This window comes from Rhyacophila brunnea, unplaced genomic scaffold, assembly GCF_057557595.1.
Source record: "Rhyacophila brunnea isolate RB1 unplaced genomic scaffold, BYU_Rbru_1.0 scaffold_16, whole genome shotgun sequence".
Lineage (NCBI taxonomy): Eukaryota > Metazoa > Arthropoda > Insecta > Trichoptera > Rhyacophilidae > Rhyacophila > Rhyacophila brunnea.
This window is the reverse complement of record NW_028232816.1, coordinates 29,071,258-29,097,654: the sequence shown is the minus strand read 5'-3', so window position 1 is coordinate 29,097,654 and position 26,397 is coordinate 29,071,258. Positions and strand designations below refer to the sequence as shown.

Below are 26,397 nucleotides of genomic sequence, written 5' to 3'. Positions count from 1 at the left end.
ATAAAAATGAATGTCTGTCTGTCTGTCCCGTATGCGTTCCTATAACATTAATTTGATTGCGATTAAAATTTTGTCAGTTGTTGTGCGCACACCTGCGAAGGTTTCGAAATCAGTATTATACAAAATACAAAGTTTGTTGTTTGTTTGTTCCATCCAATTTAGAATTTTTTACTACATATTAATACTATTAATAACGTTTGCATATTTTTGATTCGATTTTAATTTAGTGTTCTTTTGTTTGACCTTTACTCCTATTAGAATTACTTTCATATTGCCATATTGTGTTACACAGATATTTTAATATTAAAAAGATAATATCTTATTATTATTTTTTAAATATCTAAGATAAATATATCCAAGAAGCGACCCTGTGCGAAGCCGGGTACTTCAGCTTGTATTATATAAAATCAAGTGTGAATGTTGTTTGGAGGAGTTGATGATTGAAAGCGGAAATCACATGTGGCGGTGTTAGAGGTCACATGTGGCGGTGTTAGAGGGGGTGGCTAGTTCATAATTTTGACACACAGGCAAGACAATACTTACGTTTGCTTGGTCGTGAATTCCTTGGCATTTTAATTTGTCCTCGGGGTCAACTATTACATCTATTCTGTCTTCAAGTTTCTGAAATTAAAATGATACCAAAATTAGCTTTAAAATATAAAATATATATATTATTGTATTACAGGTACAATAAGAGATACGGCTTGTCACCTCCGAAAGGAGGGGGGGGGGGCGTAGGACGCACTGGACCCCCCCGGGATGATGTAATGTCAAGGTTATGTCTGCTGGCTTCTTCTTTCGGGGACATGCGTGTTTGATTGACAACGCGGATTTACGGCGGAAACAGGGCTTTTTATTGTTCGGAATACATTTACAGTAAAGTTACAGCGTATAAAACGTAATATTTAACTGAACCATCTGTCATTGCGCACCCCAGAAATAGATTTGACTGCGAAGTTGGCGCCATATTGATTTGATGCATGATTTGACATATTTTTACAGAATAACGATATTTCTTACGGGCTAGAAATTTCTGTATCGTAATCGACCTGCTCATATCTGTGAATCGGCCCGATAATCGTTCTGGCCTCATGAAATTGGATCCTCTGCGGATGCCATGCTTTAGGCGGTAACAGGCTTAATCGTCATTAATATTGATACACAACTAGATGCAATCACTAACCACAGCCATCTGTGGTTGCCACAAGCAGTGGACTGCATTTTTATCTTTGAGACGTTCGCACACATAGCATCGTTGCGTCGTTCATCGGCAGTAGTTGAGTCCGGAGCTAGTCACTGCTACTGACCCACTTCAGCTCTGCGCTAGGCCCTCGGCCCACATTAATATGTTTTGTTTTGCGGAACCCATCCATGGCAAGTATCAGGAAACCAAACAATAAGGGAAGTAGATTACCTTTTTGAGGTTGAGTATAGGTGGACTTTGTTTTATAAATTCTTAAAATAGGGTCTACTTACAGTATGTAAAAATAAATAAATTTAAATTTGAATTTTGAAATAAATTTGAATTCTCAAGTGTGGAGAAATATGGGATAAAATTCAATTTCAATTTATTTTTTTAAACATATTGTGGACATTACAAATTATAAGTTTAAGACGTTCACAACGTGACATTTATAAACAAAGAAATATAAAACAGTATTATATAAATAAGATAGGTACAAGGAAGTACACCAGATGAGTTAAGCAGACCCTATTTTAAGAATTTATAAAACAACATCCACCTACGTAGGTGGAATATATCAACACCCAAAGCAATTTCGTTGAACATAGTTATCGCCCACCCAATTGGCATTACCAGTGGCAGGTTGGTTCTGCACCTTGGGAGAATAAACAACTGATGCTCTCTATATCTAAGATAGTTATCAGGGACACACAGGCCAACACTGCCCAGAATGGCAGAGTTCTCATTTATACCTCGTATAAGTCGAAAAAAATACGTAGCTAAATAAAGATTCCTTCTAAATTGCAGACTGCAGTATGTAAGCATGCCTGAGAGATAGATAGGTATGTTAAAGAATATGTTATTATCCATAATATGCATTTAAATGTGTCACGTAAACTAAACAGAAATTCTATTTTGGAAATATTTGAGGTTACTCAGCAGACGCATTTCTTGCGTTTTATGGTTTAACCACATTAAGGGCAACATGTACCGTTTAAAAAAAAGATTTTTTTTCCAGTTAGGTACATGTTCAAACACGCGCGTTAACATCATTTTACTCCCTACTTCAATTATAGTTTGTCAATTTATGGCTACGGTCGTATGTGTACCGTTTAAAAAAAAGATTTTTTTTCCAGTTAGGTACATGTTCAAACACGCGCGTTAACATCATTTTATTCCCTACTTCAATTATAGTTTGTCAATTTATGGCTACGGTCGTATGTTGTAGCTTAACCACTGGGGGATGCCAAAAGAAATGGCGTATTTAAAAAAAACACTACCTTATTCTTATGTCAATAATTATTATAAAGCAATCATTATTCGTAGGATGTTTATCACACTTGAATGGTCAAAGACATAGCTTTTAATTAGTATCTTTAGAATTATCTTCAAATGTGTTAATCTTGCCGATTTTTTGAATAATAAAATACCTAATTCTTGTCAAATTTGGGATCACAGAGATTATCAATATAATTTTTTATCGTGAATATTTCACTATAATAATGTCGACATAAATTATACTGATGGTTTTATAAATGCGTTTAAAAATTAATAAATGTAAAAAATCTTAACACCACTGCACATTTATGTACTGAAATATGACTATATTCTAAAACATTAGAGCGAGAGGTTTAAAAGAATACTATTTAAAAAAAAATATTTTATGCAGTCATCAAATATTTAAAATAAATATAAAGGATAATAAGGCTTCAAAATTATATAAATAGATTATCTACAACTTTTAAGGAATGTCCAGGATTATGCTTTGAAAATAGAATAAAATTTACATTTGACCTACGCTGAGCATGTCTCCCCTTAAGTTATAAATGAAGATGTTTTTCCATTAAACACTATGCAGAATAGATCTTTTATTTGAAAGGTAGGCATTTTTCATTGCACGCTGCTCGCCTGCATAAAACTATCAGTAATTGTCTTCACTGTTGTCTTTATACATACGGTTATAAAGCAATGTATGGTACCACATTAAAGGGCTAAAAACATCAATTACACCATACTGATACGAGAAACGTCGATTACCTTGACTTGATCTATCATAATCTGGAGGTAGGCATCGGCTTCAGAGACTCTTCTCTCGAAGTCCTGTGCGCGGGCCCCCGGATTGTGACGGGAGCCTCTGCCGACGGATCCCACGCCCAATCTGCCCGCTCGGCCGTGCCGGGCTATTACATCTTCTAAGGCTCTTACCCACCGCTCCCGTTCTTCGCCATCTCTGGCCTGAAAGCGATAGAAGAAGAAATTCATTGCTGGTATATTTAAAAAAAAATCCTAATATCAATATGATCAGAGTGCACGGTTCGTACTTAATACTACGTTGACTATTAAAACATTATTCTCTTCCTTCAATGATTCATTCCTCGTCGAAATTTAGATAACATTTTCTTCTTCTTGGTCGTTCCCTCATGGCTGAGGATTGTGACCACTTTGGAATTTTTTGAGCGATCAAGACTTTCCATCCCACTTGATTCTCTGCTTCTCTCAGTGCAGAGTGAATGCTGCCCCCTGTCAGCTCTTTCACTTGGTCGCTCAAGTGTGCCGACACTCGTCATCAGCTATGCCTTTCTAGGAGGCTATCCGAAACCACTAGTCTCTCAAGGTTACCAGTCCGCGCCTCTAACATCTATTGGCAGAAAATAAATCGGTCGATATTAAAAACACATGTCATCGAACAGACAGTACAAATATATGTAGTCCATCCGCAATTGATGTAAAACTAATTAAATAAATTTTGTTTAATTACAAGATTGCAGTTCGAAATATATGTGTACCGTTATGAGTCTGCAACCAACAGTAAAAGAATAAAGTCAAGATAAAAAGATAAGTCCTATGTTTTAATTCAATGTGTGCCTATCCAAAATCAAAAATTAGTAGTTGTGCATAACAGAACCTTAAAATAATTATAAGATAAAAAGAACTTTTTATATACCACGTTTTTAAATTTTCTATTGAATCATATAAACTTAACAATTCTATGTATTAATAATTCAGGACAAATAAGGAAATAATTGTCAACAAATCATTTTTTTGCTATTTTGAAACAAGCAAACAAATATAGAATACTGAAATGTCATTTTGATTTACATAGTAACGCACGTATATATTAATAATTTAGTTGCTAGGACCACCCCCTTAGCAACCAATAATAGTGGATTGGATTACGGATTTCTTCCGAAATAACTTTTCATACAAAACAGAATTAACTGAAAATGAATTCAATTCTACTTAAAGATGGCTAAAAGTATTAAAAGAATGCATTGGCATCGTATTCTGATAAATGTTCTAAAAGTTTCAAATGTCTAGCTAGTCGGGAAGTTAGTTAAAAATCGATTGCAAGATTTGTACTGGATAAACAACCACCGGACAAACAAGAATACGAGCTAAGAAAAACGTGGTGAAATAGATTTTATTATAAACCAACTACGAATGTATAATGTTTGAGACTTTCACAGTTGTTTGTTATCGTATTAGATTTTTGGGTTTTCACCGCATGTTCTTCCTCCTTCTTTTTTCAAATTTTTGTATTCGTTGCAGGGGCCATTCTCAAGAGATAATGTGTAGATGAAGTGTACTGTATGTGTATGAATGCGAACACCACCGCCAATGGGTCAATCGTAACAGATCCCCAACGTCTTGGAGATTGACCCACTTACAGAGGTTGCATAACCAAGAGATTATCTTTCAAACCGCTCTCTACCTTCAACTGCATTGAGGTATAATCATACTTCTTATCGTGTGGCAGCGACAACAACAGCCACTGGGATTGATGAATCGATTGTTTACCTGGAAGTGGAAGGTCTTGTGGTCTACGGTGATGGTGAAGGTGGAGTCGTCCTCGTCGTCGATGCCGATGACGGCGGCGCGCAGGCGGACACATCCTCGCCTCACGCCGCGCATCATTTTCTCTTTTGACTGGAAGAAGTAGAGAATTACACAAATTAATCATTGAAATAAAACATATCCTGCAATTCATTGTGCGAACGTGGTTACGTGTGTAAATCATTTCTCACGTGGTAAAGTGAAAACTTAATATCATAACTGTTTTTACTTATCCATGTATTACCCCTTTAATCTTCAGTTCGTCAAAAACTATATAAACAATGAAAATTCATATTTATATGTGATGGATACCCAGTGATAAAAACATTTACGGTGTCCAATAATATACAATTTGTTAAGGCGATACTTCAGTGAAACGGCAAATAATTTTCAACTATAGGCGCGACGACATTTTGGACTCGCTGGCTTACAGTGTTGCCATGTCTACTGAAATTTCAGTAGATCTACTGATATTTTTGGCAATATACTGAATCTACTGATATTTTATGAAATCTACTGATATTTCTTCATTCCACAAAATTCCCACCATCCGGAAAAAAAACGAGCCGACCAGCCTGCGGCCCGCGGCGAAATGTCTCCTAAAAAAAACAAGCAAGCCGACTATGAAAAATTGGGAACCTGCGGCCCGTGGCGAAATATTTTTCCTAAAACAGAAATCTACTGATATTTTGTCGAATCTACTGATTTCTGTTTACACATTCTACTGAAATTAAAAATTTTGACTTGGCAACACTGCCGGCTGGCAGTCTGAGAGCGAACGTCGAGGTGTCAATACGTCATTTTGTTTCATGATGGCGACGGGGGTATGAATTCTTAAAGGCCCACATGCTCAGCGTAGGTCAAAATTGAGTTTTTATTGTATTTTCAAACCATGATCCTGGACATTCCTTAAACGTTGTAGATAATCTATTTATATAAGTTTGAAGCCTTATTATCCTTTATATTTATTTTAAACATTTCATGACTGTATACAGTATTTTTATTACATAAAATAGTATTCTTTTAAACCTCTCGCTCTAATGTTTTAGAATAAAGTCATATTTCGGTACATCCATGTGTAAATTAATGTTAACATTATATAGTGACATATTTACGATAAAAAAATATATTTTATAATCTTTGTGATCCCAAATTTGATAAGAATTAGGTATTATATTATTCAAAAAATGGGCAAGATTTACACATTTGAAGATAATTCTAAAAATACTGATTATGGCCGTATGTTGTAGCTTAACCACTGGGGAATGCCAAAAGAAATGGCGTATTTCAAAAAAACACTACCTTATTCCTAGGTCAATAATTATTATAAAGCAATCAATATTCGTAGGATGTTTATCAAACTTGAATGGTCAAAGATATAGCTTATAATTAGTATCTTTAGAATTATCTTCAAATGTGTTAATCTTGCCGATTTTTTGAATAATAAAATGCCTAATTCTTGTCAAATTTGGGATCACAGCGATTATCAATATAATTTTTTACCGTGAATATTTTACTAAAATTATCTCGTCATAAATTATACTAATGGTTTTATAAATGCGTTTAAAAATTAATAAACCCAAAAAATCTTAACACCACTGCACATTCATGTACTGAAATATGACTTTATTCTAAAACATTAGAGCGAGAGGTTTAAAAGAATACTATTTTATGTAATAAAAATACTGTATACAGTCATCAAATGTTTAGAATAAATATAAAGGATAATAAGGCTTCAAAATTGTATAAATAGATTATCTACAATGTTTAAGGAATGTCCAGGATCATGGTTTGAAAATGCAATAAAAGCTCCATTTTTACCTACTCCGAGCATGTCCCCCCTTAAATCGTGTAAAGATGACTAAAAACGTTACCCATTTACTTTTAAAAGAAAACATGTCAATGAATATATTATTATTGTTACTAATAAAACAATAAATATTAAATGGACACATGTTGGATTTATATGACAAATTATATTTCGGTCGGCATGCGTCATTTGCACCCGAAACCCGCAATCCAAGCATCGCCTAGCCACGATCTTTTTAGACCATGCCTCAACTGAGGTATAGTCTTAAGGAGATAGATATTGATTTGACGACTAAGGTTCTGGAACCTCAAGAACCGTTGATTACGAATCTTGCAAACCTCAAATCAGAAACGCAACCACTTAAAATGACTGGGTTCTGGAATTTCAACTGTTTTATTACCCATTTTTTGTTAATATTCACTTATAGTGGAATTAGTTGTTCCAAAACATTGTAGTATTGTTTTACTTAGACTTATATGATTGCATGCTTATAAATAATTGTGTGAATATGCTTCACCTGGTAAGAATATATTGAGATAATAGTAAAGACAATTTACCCACTGATTTTTAAAACTGAATAAAACATCAGTAAAACCCTTAGAACTATTTAGGTAAGTATACTTAGGCAAAGATATATGTTTTAAGAACAGGAGCCAAATCATTTTGAGGGTTCTAACAACTTTACAAGAAACAAAATATTATTATGAATGTGTCAGACGCGTGATGGCTCTATTCTTTTTAGAAATTGCCATTCATCTATCAATAGCATGGGTGAAATTCAGGAAACAAATGCTACTAAGTATCCACTGTGAAGTTATTCAAAAATTATTTTGTTTTCTTGTGTAGTGGCACCGGAAGTGAACTTATATAGCGGTGCATTGACATTGCGCATATAATTAGCGGCCAGGGAATAAATTTGCATTAAAAATTGTGATATTTGTTAATTGGAATTAATTTACGGCATGTCATTAAAGCGACTTATACAATCGCCAATTGCAATGCTTAGGTATGCAGTATTAAAATTAAAATGTTAAATATTAACCTTATATTATTTAAAGACTAGTATTCTTGGCATTGTAATAATAGACAGGGTTAAAGAGAAAGGAACAATCCCACAAATGCAAACTTTTGGGGCTTAATTTTTTATTACACATTTTTGTTGATGCTATATTTTATGCCCACGGTGGCCGCGCGGCATAAGCGTTGGACTATAAAGCCGTGGGTCCCAGGTTCGAATCCTGGGTCTGGCAAGTACACATATTGTTTTTCAATTTGTGTGTGTCAGGGTATGGACCTAATAGGTTGAGCAAGTGGCTGACATCCATTTCTCGTAAAAAACAAAATCTGTCAATACAAACCTCCACTCTGTGGAGGCCCATATGATCCTATCCCATTAGGATCGGACATGGTCGAAAAAAAAATGTTATAAAAATCATTTTTAGATTTTCAATCACGATTTTTAGAATCTCAATAATATTATATTTTAGTTGTAAAGAGTGCTTATTATCTATAAAATGTTTAATTTAATTAAATATGGTATTATTGTATTACCAAAGATGACGAATAAAATCGTAATTGAATATATGAAATGAAGGTTACTAAGACTAATAATTAATTGCTATACTTACTAAACATTTTGTATTTCAAATTCATAATGAATTATGTTTTGAAGTTTATTTACTAAAACCGCACCGAAATAATAGAGCTTTTCATTGGTGCTGAGATTAAAAAAAAAATATTATATAAATAACGACTGTTATTTAGATGAACAATCACGTAAAATCGTTAATAACAAGGCGTAAGAAAGTAAGTGAAATAAAACGTCAGAGCAGTCGCACTTTCTTTATTTTTTAAAGAAAATTAAGCAAACGCAGATATTATTTTTACTATAGTCACCAACAATTCAACGATACCAAAAAACTTTCTTGAATCACACTTGAGAAAAAATATTAAATTTTAATATAAGTCAAGCTATCGTCCAAAAACTTTAGGATTTTAAAATTAATATTTTGTTTGATATTAAACTTTTTAAATTTAATGATATTCGAACTGTAAAGAATGAATTTTTTTTCAACCACCACCATACATACTATGAAGAATTTTACATTTTACAAGAATATTAAACTACGCGCAATTTGTTTTTCAGTCGACAGTTAGTTAGGTTGTAACCACACTACCAAGGCTTGGTAGTCTTTGTGGAAATATATTTACACTAATACAAGATGGAAGTAAATGCTCTCTTAATTAATTCGGTAATATTTACTCTTTTTGTAATAAAAGTGTGGGCTAGTGCTTTTCTCCATAACGCCAACCAAATGCATGAAAAATACTCATCATGATCCTATAATCGATGAAAGTGACGGATCATAATATATGGAACAGTCTGCATTGTATCCTGAGAGATGTACACGGTCGTGAAAGATAAAAAGTCTTGGTTCGCTCTTGAAATCCTCCACGATGTCGCATATCATGTTATTAAGATGGGATTCGTACAGGGCATGGCCCCCACAAGGAGGGGCTGACAGGGCTCTAGCCTGGGGGCCCGGGATTAAGGGGGGCCTGACGTGGCGGACCGACCACACATCACAAAATTGCACTAATTGTAAAAAATGTCGCCTGCTGCGCTATTTCACGAGTATACAAACATTGATTATTGTTTGTCAATATTCGACAACTCCACAATTCAAGTGGGTGCATTAAAATACAAAAAAATCGCTATAAAATACCCTAAAATACACTATTTGTATTACACAACTGTAGATCGTCACACTGATTTTAACCTTTGCGATAGGTAGGGGGGCCCGCCGAAGATTATAGCCTGGGGGCCCGCTTCAAGATGTGGGGGCAATGGTACCGGGAATGCCTGAAACGCATCGCTCAAAACTCCAGCCCTGTTCTACTTAGTTGAAAGTCAATTAAAAGTTTAAAAAAACAGCGTGAAAGATTTTTCATGGACAATATAGCGATCGACCTAAATTGCATCGCTGTTTCTCAATCTGAATTTCCGGAATAAATATCTATAACAATTTATTGTTTGGTTAGCGAAAATTGTATCATGCAGTAACAAACCGCCCATTAGATCTGGACGAATTTGGTGGGAAGTGGTGGAATGTTTTTGATGACAGGGGTTGTTTTAGGGTGAACACAATTTTCTTAAAATTGATTTATCGACACCGTAGAAATTACAATGTTGGTTCACATGACATTTGCAGTTCGCAATGGCGCGTCGGAACGATATATTACTCCTCTTATTATACAACGGGTATAGGGCAGGAGTATGTATTACATTAAGAACGGGTCTTATCGCTTAGGGATGTCGATACTCGGTACGGGATCTAACAAATACTGCTAATAAACAATTCCATGGGTTCATCGGTGGTACGCATCGTAAATCCAACCCAACAAACAACCGTGAAAGTACCAAGAAAGAACTAGGAAAACAACAGAATACTCTATATTAATATCTTTTGCTAGTTAACCTTATTTTAGAATATACGGTTTTAACCGTAAGGAAAAAAAATCGAATGGTAAAAATCCGAATCGGCAACAAGTCACGCTCTTTTCACACTATATGGTTTATACACGGTTTTTTCCATCACAAGCTCAGTTTGTGGTTCAGTGTTGTGCTGTTTGTACGATTTAAAACCGTCTAATGTGAAAGTGTGTATTAGGTCACGTAAACCACTGAGTCATCGGTGGCCGTCCGGGCGCCATGAGTAGGTACAGACGGCTGCTATACGGCGCCGTGTAATGTGAAAAGGGCCGTGCTCTTCTTCACGCCACTGAAAGAAAGTCGCCGTTCGATTTTTTGCCGTACGGTCAAAACCGTAGAGTGCGAAAGAAGCGTTTTTATCCACGGTGCGCTATAAAACTCTAATACATTCAGAATACAATGTCTATTATTAGACAAATTAATTCACAATTTAACTGTCATAGTTTTTTTCTCTCCCGTAAAAGTATCTATTTGGAGATATGCGCACATCTTCTCCTATCTTAAAATACTTAATAATTTTTGATGAAACTAAACCACCAATATCGGAATTATTTTATTAAAAATAATCAATAAAGTTTTCCAATAGCTGCCAAATCAATAAACGATTCCAGAAACCAACAAAATCAAAGTCCATTCCATTGAATGCAAATTACGTGAACATTCTTTGATAGGTGATAGCCACAATTCAACCTGTCCCCTAGTCAGTATCCAACCAAGTGCAGACGGATAGATGTGCGAGGAATACTCCAGGACGGACTTGCTCAACCAGCCAGCGGGAGAGAGGAACCTCGCGGATCCCACGTGGCCCATGCTGATCTTTTTGATGCTAGTGTTTGTGTTCTTGCCCCACGCCGTGGCCAAACTGGTTGAAAAGAAGAAAAACGATTGACGGTTGAAGATAAGTGACAGTTGAGTGGTTTCAGTCATCGTTGGGGCATAGCCATCCTGCCGCTGATACGTGAATTAAGTGAGTGAAACAATAAGAAAATTTATATTACAATACTTCGATAATGTTCATACTGAAATTAAATTGATAATGATTAGGGATTGCAATACCGGTATTTCGGTGTTTTTATTGAATACCGGTATTTGTCAAAATACATTAGAGAAAGAAAGAAGTAACTATCAATAAATATCGCTTGTTAAAATCTATTTAAAACACTATTGACCTTTATAAATATGACGTATAGATCATACTATTTTAGAACTGCTAGAATTTTTACAAATAGTCCAGGCATGGCCCCCACATCTCGAAGTGGGCCCCCCAACCTATCACTAGGGTTAAAGGCAGTAGGACGCTCTACACAGAATCGTTTTCTAAATGTTGGTTCAAGTAAAATTAAGGGTATTCGGTGTATTTTTAGCGTTGTTGAATCAATCCACTTGAATTATGAAGTTGTCGAATATCAACACACAATAATCAAAAATTGCATCACGCAATTAGACAGTGTGTTTATCTCACTTATCAGATCGACTCACTACGCGGGCCCCCCAGGCTAGAGCCCTATCAGCCCCCTTCTTGTGGGGGCCATGAATCCAGGTACAGGAAAATCTCTTTCAAATTAAACGTTTGTTGGATGTTCTATCAACATTGGTTCAATAGTTATAAAATAATTGGAAATATTTGCCACGAATGTTTTCTTTTCCGAAATATGTATGTTAATTTCATCGCGACAATTCTATAGTATATTATTGTATATTAAGTATATTATTGAGGGATGTTGTTTTATTATTATTTTACTTTTGTTGGTTTCAGTCAATAAATTTATGTTTAGGCAGCATTAATCCTATACACTAAATTTAATATACAATATAGTATGTAGTAAGTATTGAAAAACTAACATTAAATACATTTTCGAAAAACAAACGCGTATGCTTTTCTTAATACCGAAATACCGGTATTTCGGTATCGATAAATAATTGAATACCGTTTTTAAAATACCGGTATTGCAACACCTAGTCATTATAGTATTGTAGAGCAATTAATATTTCCTGTGCTGGCAACATTGATTGTAAATAAATTAAGAAAATGGCAACCCGTTAACGCCTTGCTTTGACATAATAAAGATTTCAGCTAAATCTGGCTGTTGGCCTTCTATTGCTTAATACTTCATCTTTTAGTACCGTTTTCTATCGAAAGTTGGATACCAAATTGCAGTACACTTCTCTAGCATGATATAAATGATGAAATAGCATGAATCCCGAAATCCCGGGATTGAATATTCTATGAACATGTACCTAACCGATTTTTTTTTAACGGTACATGTTCAAACACGCGCGTTAGCATGATCTTACTCCCTACTTCATTTATCGTTTGTCAATATATGGCTACGGCCGTATGTTGTAGCTTAACCACTGGGAAATGCTAATAGAAATGGCGTATTACAAAAAAATACTACCTTATTCTTAGGTCAATAATTATTATAAAGCAATCATTATTCGTAGGATGTTTTATCACATTTGAATGGTCAAAGACATAGCTTACAATTAGTATCTATAGAATTATCTTCAAATATGTTGATCGCGACCATTTTTTGAATAATAAAATGCATAATTCTTGTCAAATTTGGGATCACAGAGATTAAAAATATATTTTTTTTTCGTAAATATTTCACTATATAATGTTAACGCTAATTATTTTACTAATGGTTTTGTAAATGCGTTTAAAAATTAATAAATCTAAAAAATCTTAACACCACTGCAGATGGATGTACTTAAATATGACTATATTCTAAAACATTAGATCGAGAGGTTTAAAAGAATACTATTTCATGTAATAAATATATTTTATGAAGTCATCAAATGTTTAAAATAAATATAAAGGAAAATAAGACTTCAAAATTATATAAATAGATTATCTACAACGTAAGGAATGTCCAGGGTTATGCTCTGAAAATACCATAAAATCTCCATTTTGACCTACGTTGGGCATGTGGGTCCTTAAGTATAAGAGAAATATCTATGTCAATTTATTATACGGCGAGCCACAAGCCTTAAAGTAACGATTGGTTCCGCGTTCGAATTTCGCTTCGGATGGGATTTTTTTTGGCGAACAAATGAACTCGAAGTAGTCAGGAAAAAAATTGATTACCTACCTACTCTTTCCAATTTTCCAACTCCAACGGCCAATTGCACAAAAATGCACCGTTTATAGGGCAAAGTCCGAATTTGGTTAATATAATATTATTAACCATTCATATTATGGTCTGCAATTTCAATTCTGGCCATAGTAATAACACCCATAGTAATAGTCTGTCGAGAATGTTCTTTGGTTAATACAAAGACCAACCGGTGTGAATTTGGCATTATTGTCTGGAAATCAGTGTGTATGTCTAAAAGTCAAAATATTAACCATTGCCCATTCAGTGTTAAAGTTGAGTTGCATTTAGTGTTGTCAAAAATATTTTACCATATTAATTAATATTTTGCGGCGTAGATTTTTAGTTATTTCTATTTTCTTCTATTTTCTTTCGACCATGTCTGATCCTAATAAGATCATATGGACCTCCACAGAATGGAGGTTTGTATTAACATATTTTGTTTTTACGAGAGATGGATGTCAGCCACTTGCTCAACCTAATATGTCCACAATCTGACTCATACACTAATTGAAAAAACAATGTGTACTTGCCAGACCCAGGAATCGAACCTGGTACCCACCTTAGTAGGTACCCACCTTAGGTAGACCGACGCTTGAGCCGCTCATTTCTATTATAAAGATAATAATTTATTATCGTAATATATTTTTATCTTTAATGAGTACATTATGTCGGATCTTAATAGCCTACCTCCACCCTTCGTCACTGTAATATTATATCCCGTTTCATGCATACATATGTAAGTCGAAGACTGCTCCTAATTAATTTTGGAAATTATAATATATCACTTGTACTAATTTAATCCTCGGCGCATCAATTGTAATTTATATTATCATTGTTTATTTGATTTCCAGATACTAACAAGATGACGGGAATCTACGACACATACGCTTGGCTATTCACAGACCTTGCAGGTAAAAAATATTATTTAATACGACTGTAATTTAAAATAGGCAAAATTGACTAACTACCAGCGGAGTGACATTCAAGGTTCACATATTGGCCCCCGATTAAAAATGTAACCGAAAAGAAAACAAAACACAAGAATAGATTGGCTAAATAATCAATACACAATACTCGATAGTGTGGCATATTTTCTTTACGTGGAAATAGTACGCACATAATATATATCCAGTGTTTAATCGGAAAATTCATCAAATTATAACACAGCGCAAATAAAGTATAAAGGAAAGTCGGACGTTAGGGGTGTCAATTTTCCGACCGCGCCTTTTAAATTTGACGTCGCAGATTGTGTTCGGTAATTTGTACGAAAGGAAATTTATCGAAACCAAATGGCCGATTCACAAAAGGCAACAAACGATTCAAAGCGAATGGAGTTTTCGTCGATTAACTCCTTCATGCCCATCTATTCTATACACAAGACTGTTATAGACCGCTATCTAGTTAGCCGTCTCTAAACAGTCAAAACTGTCCATCTCTCTCTAAAATTTGACGCAGCCAAGAGAGGTGCTGTTAAAACATAGCACTTATTATAACAATGACAACTAATTTATTGTGCTAATAGATCTTTGTACATACATACAGTTTAAATGAAGATTGTTTTTTGGTTGTTTATGCTACTTAAAAAAAGTTCACAACCGATATTGAATACGAACTTTAAACAAGACATTCCAAATTTCAGCGTTGATTTATCACGTAAATAATTTAAAAGGGCATTCATATTTTTAAAGGTGTAGCGGTATGACTTCGAAAAGAGAACCACAGATGGCGCCACCCATTGACTAGATGTCGCAAGCATTATGTAGACGGATTAGGATTTAGCCCTATGATAAATCCGTAATTTTAACTCACAGCAGCAGCTTGGTGCGATTAGCTCCGACCCTTTTGTTCATACAGGTCCTCTATTTTGAATCTAAGCACCTTACATTATCGAGACTCGTTTCTAGTGTTAAGTGTGGTTATCTAGTTGTCAAATGCGATAGATACCTGAACTGAACTAATTCTTTTGCAAGTTCATCTGGTTATTGGATCGAGCGAGTCATCTTATATTGTTAGGGCCATACCTCAGTTGAAACACGGTCTAAAAAGATTGTCGCTAGGCGATGCGCGGATTGCGGGTCGCGGGTGCAAATGAGGCATGTCAAACCAAATATAATTTGTCTTATAAATCCAACATGTGTCCATTTAATGTTCTGTTTATTCTTTTATCAGTAACAATAATAATATATTCATTGAATCATTGACATGTTTTCTTTTTAAAGTAAATGGGTAACGTTTTAAGTCATATTTACACGATTTAAGAATTATTACGGCCGTCGCCATCACGAAGCAAAATGACGTGTTTCCAGCTCTACATTCTCTCTCCGAATGGGAGCGAGTGCAAAATTTCGTCGCGCCTATCGTTGAAAATTATTTGCCGTTTCACTGATGAATCACCTTAATCTATTTTCGTGTACCATTTCAAGTATTCTCTGTTAACTCTGATATCTGAATAAATACTAAAACCGGAAGTTTTTTATTTTATAGGAAATAGGAAATCTAGCATTTTCCTGCTGAAATAGCTTATTTTACTACCCTGTTTAGCGTATTTACGTGATATAAGAGTTGGCAACATTGCTTGACAGTCAACAGATACTAGTGAAGTCAATTAAAATGTGATCATTTATAATTATTATTCACATGAAAAAAAATGTGATGTTTGCTAAATTATAAATGTACTTAAACACAAACTGAGAGAAATTATAATTAAAAAAAATAAAGCGTCTATTATTCGCGAGGTTGTAGGTTACTTGGATAAAGGAGATCGCGAGTCTAAAAGGTTAGAGTAACCGTGATATAAAACTAAAAAAAATGTGGTAGCCCTGGAACCCGAATACGGGTGTGATAATGTATGATTTATGCTATAAATAATAAAGGTACGACCAGATAATTTAATTAGCCCGATTCGTAAATAAATCAAAGGCAAAAACATGAGCACAGACCCAAAACACGAACGGTCCTCGACCAAAATAGATTTTGATACAACGCTTGTAATAACAACAATAAAATGATAACATCGAATCAAATAAATAATATGATTCTGATTTATATGGAACTCAATGTGTTAGTAATTTTATCTAAATCCGGGGATTAGTGGTGGAAGTAACTATATCAAAAAATACACTAACTATATTATCCAGAATCGATGATTTTATTTTCATGTCATGTTCGTTTATGGACTACTGAACAATTAATTGTTTTTGAATAAACTATTTTTTTATTTAATGAAAACAATTGTCAAAGAGCTTCAAGATAATATAATATATACCAGTGAGGCGGCTCTCGTGGTGCAATGCGTAAGGCGCTCGCCTTCCACCCGAGAGTTCCAGGGTTCGATTCCCGGTCATTACACACAAATATTTGTGTTTTTCTTAAAGCATGGGTGTTTATGACTGTTCAAAATTTACTAACAACCACCTTGTACTAAAAAGCAAGGATATGGTTATTAATAATTCTAAATATATATATATATACCAGTGGCGAAGGGTGGAGGTGGGCTGTTAAGATTCGGCATAAATAGTACTTACACAATAAACTTCAGTCATAATTATTTGTTTTCATTGAAATAAGACTACAATTTACAGATGGTGTTAGTTAATTTTTAATATTCAATTAATCTCTGCGAAAACCAAGCCATAATAGATAATATTCAAACACTACTCGTCTATCTATAAAATATCTAATAGTATGCAATTAAAATATCATACATAACAGTGAATTTATAGATAGAATGATATTTTTTATGTAAGTATTGTACTTTGGTTTAGGCAGGGCTTAATGAATTTAAAAAAAAAATAAACCAACAATATAGTTGTGTGATATGTATTCTTAATCCAACGAAAACAAATGATTATGAATGAAAAAGTGTGCTCAATTTCGTCGTATCGCCCAAAATATACCAAAAGTATTATGGTTCGGTTTAGGCGGGGTTTAATTGAGTTTTAAAAACTAACCAACACCATCTGTAAAATGTAGTATTAATAAAAACAAATATGTATGACTAACAAAGTTTAATGTGGACTATTTATAGCGGATTTATAGCCTTTGCTACTGATATATACATATACTATCCGTTAATTTCGTTGCAATTATATATGACGCACGTAGCTCAATTTGTAAAACATTTTTGCGTGAAATCAATGGATGCGGGTTCGAGTCCCGCCGGGCGACGTATTTTTTCAAAAGTTTTTATAGTAGGTCTGAGGTGTTTTCAAATTATGGATGAAAAATGTTTTAAATTTGACTGTCGAATAAGCCGTTTGTGGTTGAACATTACGATTGAAGTCGATAATCTAGTGACCGAATCCAGACACGACTTTAAAACTTTTCCAGATCCTAGAATATCAGATTGGCCTATGATGAGCGGTCCAATCCCTCTGGTGCTGTTATTGGTGACGTACCTATACGCGATAAAGATCGGCCTGCCCAACTACATGAAAGGAAAGCCTGCCTTTGACCTGACTACCGTCATAATGTGGTACAACATCTTCCAGGTCTTCGCCAATTCAGTCGTCTGCTATGGGGTGAGTGAAAATCAATACTATTTACCACCAGCACATTGAATATTCACTGCCATTTTTTGAATGATAAATAAAATTGATAAATATAAATACTTATGTTGCAAGATGATACTAAATCCATCGTGGAAAACAAAACGTACAGCTGCCAAATGCACGATATAATAATATGGTTTTTTAAATTTTAATTTGTGTATATTACATATAATATGCCGGAATGACTAATATTCATATAACGAAAGTAATATCTTCTTTGAATTCATGTGCACATAATATATCCCTAGAATTGAATTCATTTTCAGTTAATTCTGTTCTGTATGGAAAGTTATTATTGTTGGTTGCTAAGGGGTCCTAGCAACAAAATTATTAATATATACGTGCGTTACAATGGAAATCAATATGAAATGTCAAAATGACATTTCAGTATTATATATTTATTCAGTATTTCTATCAAGTACAATAAAAAGTTTTTATTAATACATAGAATTGTCAAGTTTATATGATTCAACAGAAAATTTTAAAACGTGGTAGGTATATAAAAAGTTCTTTTTATCTTGTAATTATTGTGTTTTACTTTTGAATGGGGTTACTCCGGATCTAACATCAAACCATCATCCGGCATCAAACATACCTCGCATACAACCCTGTTATGCAGGGCTCGAAATGGACCGGAACGCACCGGAGCGCCGTTCCTGTTCTTGAAATCGGTAAAATTATCGCTCCGTCTCGTGGAATAAATAATTTGACCGTCTGAGCTGGATAGGCCATATAATAGAAAATCTAACACACTTATTTTTATGAAGAAAAAAAAACACATAGACTTTGATAACTTTACTATGTAAAAATCTTCAGAAAACTGTCGAGCGCTCCGGTTCGTAAATTTTTCCATTTCGAGCGCTGCTGTTATGTCAATCACGACTCAGTCAGTGGCCAAAATGATAATTAAGTTTTTTTTTATATCGACGTCCAATATGGCACACACACACACACAATGAAATGCCCAGTCCATACCGAATCAAATTTTAAATAAAACTATCATTTATATAGAAGAGGTCATTAACACGGACATAGGAAATATTCAAATAATATGTTAAAAAAAACATGTGGAATTATTATGCATTTTTACATGACTGAGAGATAGTTAAGTATTGAATAATTAAGTAATAACAGGTAATTTTGTACATTTCTATATATCAATACACGAGTCTGCAAATGCGAATTGCAAATCGTCCATTTAGTATTTATTATACTGATTACTGAGTAGGTACACGGATAACCTAAGAGCATTGAACTAGGCTTTACATAATGCACACATTTTATTATTATCTTCTTCATGATATAGCGCTGGTCCTTATGTCAAAGCGCTTCAGTAAATCTAACAAAAACGTAAGGGCCCTTACACATCGGCGTTATTTAGAAAACGCGATAATACGCCGGCGTGGCGCAACTTTAATACTTTTTTATATTTCTAAATCTTCTCGCAGATGTTAACATCCGGATGGACAACCACGTTGACACTGGGCTGCCACATACCAGACCGTTTGGACACAAGCCACGCAACGATGCGAATGGCATCCTGGATGTGGTGGACTCTCATGCTGAAGGCTGTCGAGCTAATAGAGACGATGTTCTTCATCCTGAGGAAGAAAGACAACCAGGCGTCGTTCTTGCACATCTATCACCACTGCACCACGCTGTTCATCATTTGGATCGGCGTTAAATACGTTCCGGGTAAGATTGTCTTCTTCTTCATCGCGATATTTACTCGCGGACCTAATGCTCAAATTACATTGGCAGATTGCGTCTGGCGCGATCGGCTTCTGCCACGATTGTCAAAATCTCTATCTATGGTTTTCCAAGATCGAGAAAGATCGTGAGCAAATTGGATTACATCATATTTCCGTCTGCCACGATTCACGAAGATTCAAGCGAAGATTGCCGAGAACGTACGAAAATATCCTAAGCTACCGCCCGCTTGCGAGGTTCGGTTTGACAGCGGAGTTTTGACGTAAAATTGCGAGGGAAAACTGCTCAGTGTAGCCACTAATCTAACGAAGAAATAGTTTTTGGTCAACCTATATTTTTAATAATAGCAACATTATGTTTATTTTAAACCAATCAAAAGCAGGGACCAATGCGAATTGTTTTTCTTGTAAAGACGTTGGTCACGACGATCGGCGTGGATCGTTGGATCTGGTTGGATCTGCGCGTCTGCCAATGTAATCAAGCTTTAATACAATCAGTGCTAACCTTTTAATTACCACATTTAAATAACACGTTAATTATGTCTAATGGCCAACTACTCCAAACGCGCCAGTCGCGGTGTTAGCACTAAATGAGTTAAGATCGGTATGCCTACCGAAATTGAGAATATTGTACCAAAATGAGTAATTTCAAAATTATAGCGAGGGTAAGAGTGAGCATCGTATAAGTTGAAGTACAGCGTTATGGTGAAGAGGTGTCAGAAAAACATGTCAACCTGACGCTGTATGAATATTATCAGTTACATTATCCGACAAACTTTCTCTTGAATCTTGGGTGACCAATGACATTAATTCTTGCTAATGTTTATATGTGTGTCCCTGACAACTGTTGCAATAACCGTCATCAACCAAAGAGCTTCAGATATCGACACATTAAACTCGCGTGAGTGCGAATTTTAAGTTTTACAATTTTACAATATGATATAATATTTAGTTACTTCACGCGGTGTTTGTCCTTGTATATAAGATTGAAAATATGTAATAAATAGAGCCAGACTAGCAAAAGTCAAATTTTGTCGAAAATTAGTAAAGTACAGATATCATAGTATCTGTCAGGCCCGATTTTATATCATGTCGTACATACCCAAAAACTGAACAGGGTGAATTTATGAGCCGATGCAGATTACCATGAAAATACTAAAACATCACTCAAAATTATTTCAATATACTTATTATTTTATCACGCTGTAAACTTTACAACGCTACCATCATATGTATATTCAATATATTTATATGGAGATTTAAATTTTATATGAGAGGCAAAGATACGATATTAGTCGAAATAATAATAAGGGTAAGTCTGGGTTAGTGGATTACCCTACCGTCTAGATTTAATTCGATTTGAAGTCCCGATATATTGTGACTAACCGGATAACCGCACGTCACTAAATTAATCGAAAACCGTGTAATTTTACGCGGTTGACCGGCCAAATTCTTAATAGGTGGGTATTTGTACGAAGAAAAAAATAGCCATTGCAGTTTAAAGCAGAGCTCGGAGCAGGAGCACTGGAGCAATGGGATTTTACCCGGAGCACCGAAAATTTGTAGTGCTCCACTGCTCCAGATGTTGTTTTTTTTTATTATTCATTTTTCGTCCTAAAATCCAATAAAAATAGTATATTTTGACACTTTGCAACACTGGAATTATTTGAAATATGGCAACACTGCCAAGTGATCATTAACCTCACTTTTTTGACAGAAGAGGCAATTAATGAGAGACGATTTGCTGTCAGTTTTGTTTAATAGAATTAATAATGAAAATGATGATTATGTTAAAACTAGGTACTTACTTTTTTGTTTTTTCAACATTAAATTTGTATACATATAACACTTATTATTTTTTTTTTAACGGAGCGGAGCAAACCCTGGAGCGGAGCCGGAGAAAGTATTAGGTCCCGGATCGGAGCTGGATCGGAGCAACTCAAAAAAGGGTCTGCTCCAACGCTCTGGTTTCAAGGCTAATTAATTTCATCGTTTTTAAACAGGGCGCACGTAGCTAAATTGATAAAGCACATTGAATGAAATTCGATGACTGCAGGTTCGTACTAACCGAAAACCGGGTTATTTTACGCGGTTAACCAGCCGAATTCTTAATACGAGAGGATTTGTAAGAAAAAAAAAATTAAAACCACTGCAGTTTCAAGGCTGGTTAATTTCATCGTACTTAAGTAGAGCGCAGGTGGCTAAATTGGTAAAGCATGTTGAACGCAATCCGATGACACCATATATTTATCTATACAAATATACTTACACCAAGAGTTTTTTGTAATAAGTATGTTTGTGAGGTATTTCCAAATGATATTATTTAGCTAAATACCTATATCAAAAATATTTAAATACGCACCATATTTTTCTTAATTCTGACGTTTTAAACCGGTTAACCGGTCAGTTATTGAAAAAAATGACATAAATAAAGGATAAGAAAATAAGCAAAATCAAAAAACAATACATAAAAAAGGTTAGCATGATAATATATTCTAGAATCTAGCCCATCGACTAATAGCTATGTTTTTTAATGATTTTGTTCTAGGGGGTATGGCCAGTTTTACTCCAATGATCAACACGTTCGTCCACATAATCATGTACAGTTACTATCTGGTGTCATCGAAGGCTGGCCCAGAGCTGAGGGCATCCCTCAACAAATGGAAGATGTGGCTGACTGTCATTCAGATGGTAAAGTTTTATATACACTAAAACTATGAAATAATTTAGTTATTAGAGACCCGATGCGTATAACAAGTAAAATCAAAACTTTTTTTTTAATAAATTGATTTTCACACCATCATACAACCATTTCTGAACGAAAGAAGCTTGTGAACACAGAACAGATAATAAATAGAATTCCGATAGGCTATGTTCAATACGCTACATTTTAATGCAGGTTTTTGAATGTGTGAGTGTCCTATGAAAATGAAACACGCATTATGCACGTGCAATAGTGTGTATAATACAGCAATATTAAATAACCGCCAATGCATAAACCGATAGTAGTTGTTAGTATTTGACGTATGACGTATTCTTGACACGTGTTTAAGTTTATCCCGGTTTCTTCCTTAATCGAGATCGGTTACGTGCTACTCCTTACCCGTTAGGTATTTCAGTTCCCATTATTTCTGAGTTCCCTGCTTGATTAAAAGGTAAGCTATAATTATGTATCAACAACAACTTTTCTAATTAAAAAGCGGATAATAATCACAGACCTATATTAATCATATGGCGTAGTAAAAGATAAATATAACAAAATCGTATAAATACAATTGAATATAATACCTATGTCTTCATTTTATATTATTGGATTAGTCTCCATGATTTCTTTGTGGATGAATTTAGCACGAAGATAACCAAACTGACTTCAGACCGTTCATGGTGGATTCGCCGAATCTTATGGAGCGAATTGGACACATCATTTACGTGTATCCCAATGACCCAATATGTCGATTAAAAGGGAAGCGCCAATACACGTCAGTCCAATCTTCACATGGTACGTTCAGCCATGGTTTCCAGAAGAGTTAAATAAAGAATATTATAGTCAATTTGCAGCGTAATACGATAAGGTCTCTCCTCATCTAGGATCAGCAGAAGTAACATTGGAACTGGAATTTCAAAACCTTGGTCGGCGCCGGAAATATATAAAAGAAAACACGTTGTGTTTTTATTTTCATAATAAGGAACTTGAGCGATAGTATAACGATAGTGGCGGACCAAAACGGCGGTAAAAAAACGAACTACCCCGCGAGACCTGTCAAATAGTACCAAACAATGATAGCATCGCGTCTCGTTTACTCTTGAAGAATGAGATTGGCGAGACAGTCAACACGTTTACGTGTAAACGGTTATTATTGCGATAGTTCAATTTACACACTATTGGTGCCAGTAAATCCATACACGTGTACAGGCGCTATAATGTTAAATTAAAGCATACATATTTAATTAATTCGATGTAGACGTTCGATTCTTAGAGACTAGTTTTTTCACTATCATCTATTATGGCTTGGTTTCGCAGGGTTTAATTGAATTTTAAAAACTAAAACCATCTGTAAATTGTAGTCTTATTTCAATGAAAACAAATAAGTATGGCTGACAAAGTTTAGTGTGCACTATTTATGTCGAATCTTTACATCCTACCTCCACCCCTCGCTACCGATATACCTACGTACATTGAAATACGTCGAAATAGCAATATGAAATAACTTCACCCACTAAAAACGCAAAGAAAACACGTTATAACAAGGCTCAAAAGCTCAGGAAAATCCAGCGTATTTTTCATATAAGTATTTGTTTTGTGTATGATATGAAATAAAAATACACACGTAACGTACCTTACGTTCATTCGATATGGTTTAATAAAGTAACAAGCGAGTATCGCGAGGTAATAATATAAAAGTTTAACAAACAAAATAATAACAGAAAAGAGTTACGAAACGTGTGGATTTTGGACGCTTAGTAAATATCGTACAAAGTTAACTGTATATCATATTGGCAAAGAGTTCTATCTACCTCCTCTAGAGACCTATACAATAATTTTCAATTTCAATTTATTTTTTAACGTACACCCGATCCTCTTTTTTCACGGGGGATACCTAGGGGCGGCAGGTTATATGAAGTATGGTGAAGCAGGCTAGTATGGTGAGGCGGGCTGGTAATCAAGTTGCGGCAAAATTTCCACCTTAACATTATACTATATGGGTACGTTATAATGACCAAAGTAAATCCTCAGTGATGCCCTGAATTTTTTTATATCGCGTCGCTATTTCTCACAGAGATTATCAATACTTATATTTTTTTATCGTAAATAGTTCACTATAATAATGTCGATATAAATTATACTGAAAATTAATAAATGTAAAAAATCTTAACACCACTGCACATTTATGTAGGTACTGAAATATGACTATATTCTAAAACATTAGAGCGAGAGGTTTAAAAGAATACTATTTTATGTAATAAAAATACTTTATGCAGTCATCAAATGTTTAAAATAAATATAAAGGATAATAAGGCTTCAAAATTATATAAATAGATTATCTAAAACGTTTAAGGTATGTCCAGGATCATGCTTTGAAAATAGAACAAAAGCTCCATTTTGACCTACACGGCGCACGTCCCCCCTTAAGTGACTTAAATCTACATCATATTATGGTAAACGACCGTTCTTCTGTACGGCGTACTGTTTAGTACCTAAACCGTAATTGCTTTCCACCTTTCACGATTTTATTAATTAAATATTCCAACCCCTATTTATATTCAATTATTACTTGGAATTTTACCAACTATCCCTTTGATCTTTGATGAAAATTTCCCATGGAAAAATCCGGAAGTCTGTATTGAATTTGACTGATTTGTTCTTGGAAGGAAAAGCTAAAGAGTCAAGACTCGGTACCTATTGTAAAATCAAATTAATAAAAAAATAAACTGTTTCATTTTGTGGTTGGTCCAGGGCATCTATTCTATATACAGGCAGCTATCGAGGATAGTTTATCATATTTATGTATTGAGTCGGTTAATTGTTACAATAAGTTAACCGTCTAGTCTAGACTGTCAAAAAGTGCTAAGTATGTTTTAACAGCACCTCTCATGGCTGTGTTAACTTTTAGAGCGAGATAGACAGTTTTGACAGTGTAGACGGTTAACTTATTGAAACAATTATAATACGTCAATACATAAATATGATAAACTACCCTCAATAGCCGCCGGTAGCAGTCGTGTGTATAGAATATATGCGCTGGACCCATTATGAGACAAATAATCCAATTTCATAACATAATGTTAGGTAGGTACATACAATTAGTAATCTCACGCTATTTGTGGAATATTATATTAATGTATCCAGCATTCATAAGACGCGAGAAGATAACATAGAAATAAAATCACCCATACAGAAGTGCACTCTTTTACATAATTATATTATACCATTTAAAAACCTATACTCGCCTGGTAGTTTTTCTTGCGACTATAATATTATAAACCGTCATATTTAGCGTTATAAAGAATAATAAATATTAATTACACTCTTGACTTGTCTCCAGGTCCAGTTCACCATCATACTGGTGCACAGCCTGCAGGCGCTGTCACCGTCCTGCCCGGCTCCTCGCATCCTGGTCTGGTTCTACATCCCCAACGTGGCGCTCATCTACTACCTCTTCTACGATTTCTTCAAAAAGACCTACAGTTCTAAAGCGACTGCATCGTCAGCGCCGAAGACCACCACCAAATTTAAGCACTCATGATGATCAGCGATAGTCGATATTATGTACTGTTTTTAATTCTTACAATATACACAACACAGTTACGAAATAATTTTATTTAATGTTTATTTTTGATGGATTACTGTTGGGAAAAGTGAAATAAAATATCACTTATTCTTGACATTTTTACCACAATCGCTTACAAATTACGATGTACATATGGAATAAGCATTTAATATAAGTAAGCAAACACAAATGTAATAATATATATTAATCTTTGATTAAAAACATAGTGTATTAAATTATTTTCAAGTGTAACTACGTTATAACTTTAATTTAGAGAGATCCGAACACCGTTTAGTATTAAATTAAGGTAATTGATACTTTGATTTAAAATACAAAAAGTCGACTGTCAAAATTAACGTAATTTGTGAAGCGCTTAAAAAATGTAAAAATTATTAGTTAATTTCGTCATAATTATATAGGACGCACATACCCAAGTTGCTAGAGCACA

The 26,397-nt window shown here is 34.6% G+C and overlaps 2 protein-coding genes across 2 annotated transcripts in view; one reads left to right on the top strand and one right to left on the bottom strand.

The window, feature by feature from the left end:
• Window positions 1-26,397, bottom strand: part of LOC147074614 (oxysterol-binding protein-related protein 9) — a 201,317-nt gene that overhangs the window by 134,743 nt on the left and 40,177 nt on the right. The window contains exons 2-4 of the mRNA XM_085943848.1: window positions 4,982-5,110; window positions 3,221-3,418; window positions 544-621 (exon numbers count right to left, since the gene is read on the bottom strand). Coding sequence (XP_085799974.1) covers window positions 544-621; window positions 3,221-3,418; window positions 4,982-5,110 — 405 coding nt within the window. The remainder of the gene's footprint in view (window positions 1-543; window positions 622-3,220; window positions 3,419-4,981; window positions 5,111-26,397) is intronic.
• On the top strand, window positions 11,051-26,102 carry LOC147074615 (very long chain fatty acid elongase 4-like). Its single transcript, XM_085943849.1, has 6 exons — window positions 11,051-11,287; window positions 14,273-14,332; window positions 17,751-17,941; window positions 19,420-19,666; window positions 22,229-22,371; window positions 25,725-26,102. Exons 2-6 carry the CDS (start codon window positions 14,284-14,286, stop codon window positions 25,923-25,925), a joined length of 831 nt encoding a protein of 276 aa, XP_085799975.1. The 5' UTR covers window positions 11,051-11,287; window positions 14,273-14,283; the 3' UTR covers window positions 25,926-26,102.

Excerpts from the sequence above, each read along its gene's own strand:
- LOC147074615 (XM_085943849.1), top strand. The coding sequence starts at position 14,284 with ATGACGGGAATCTACGACACATACGCTTGGCTATTCACAGACCTTGCA. Across the intron at positions 17,942-19,419 it reads ATTCAGTCGTCTGCTATGGG|ATGTTAACATCCGGATGGAC; the intron begins GTGAGTGAAAAT and ends ATCTTCTCGCAG. Across the intron at positions 19,667-22,228 it reads CGGCGTTAAATACGTTCCGG|GGGGTATGGCCAGTTTTACT; the intron begins GTAAGATTGTCT and ends ATTTTGTTCTAG.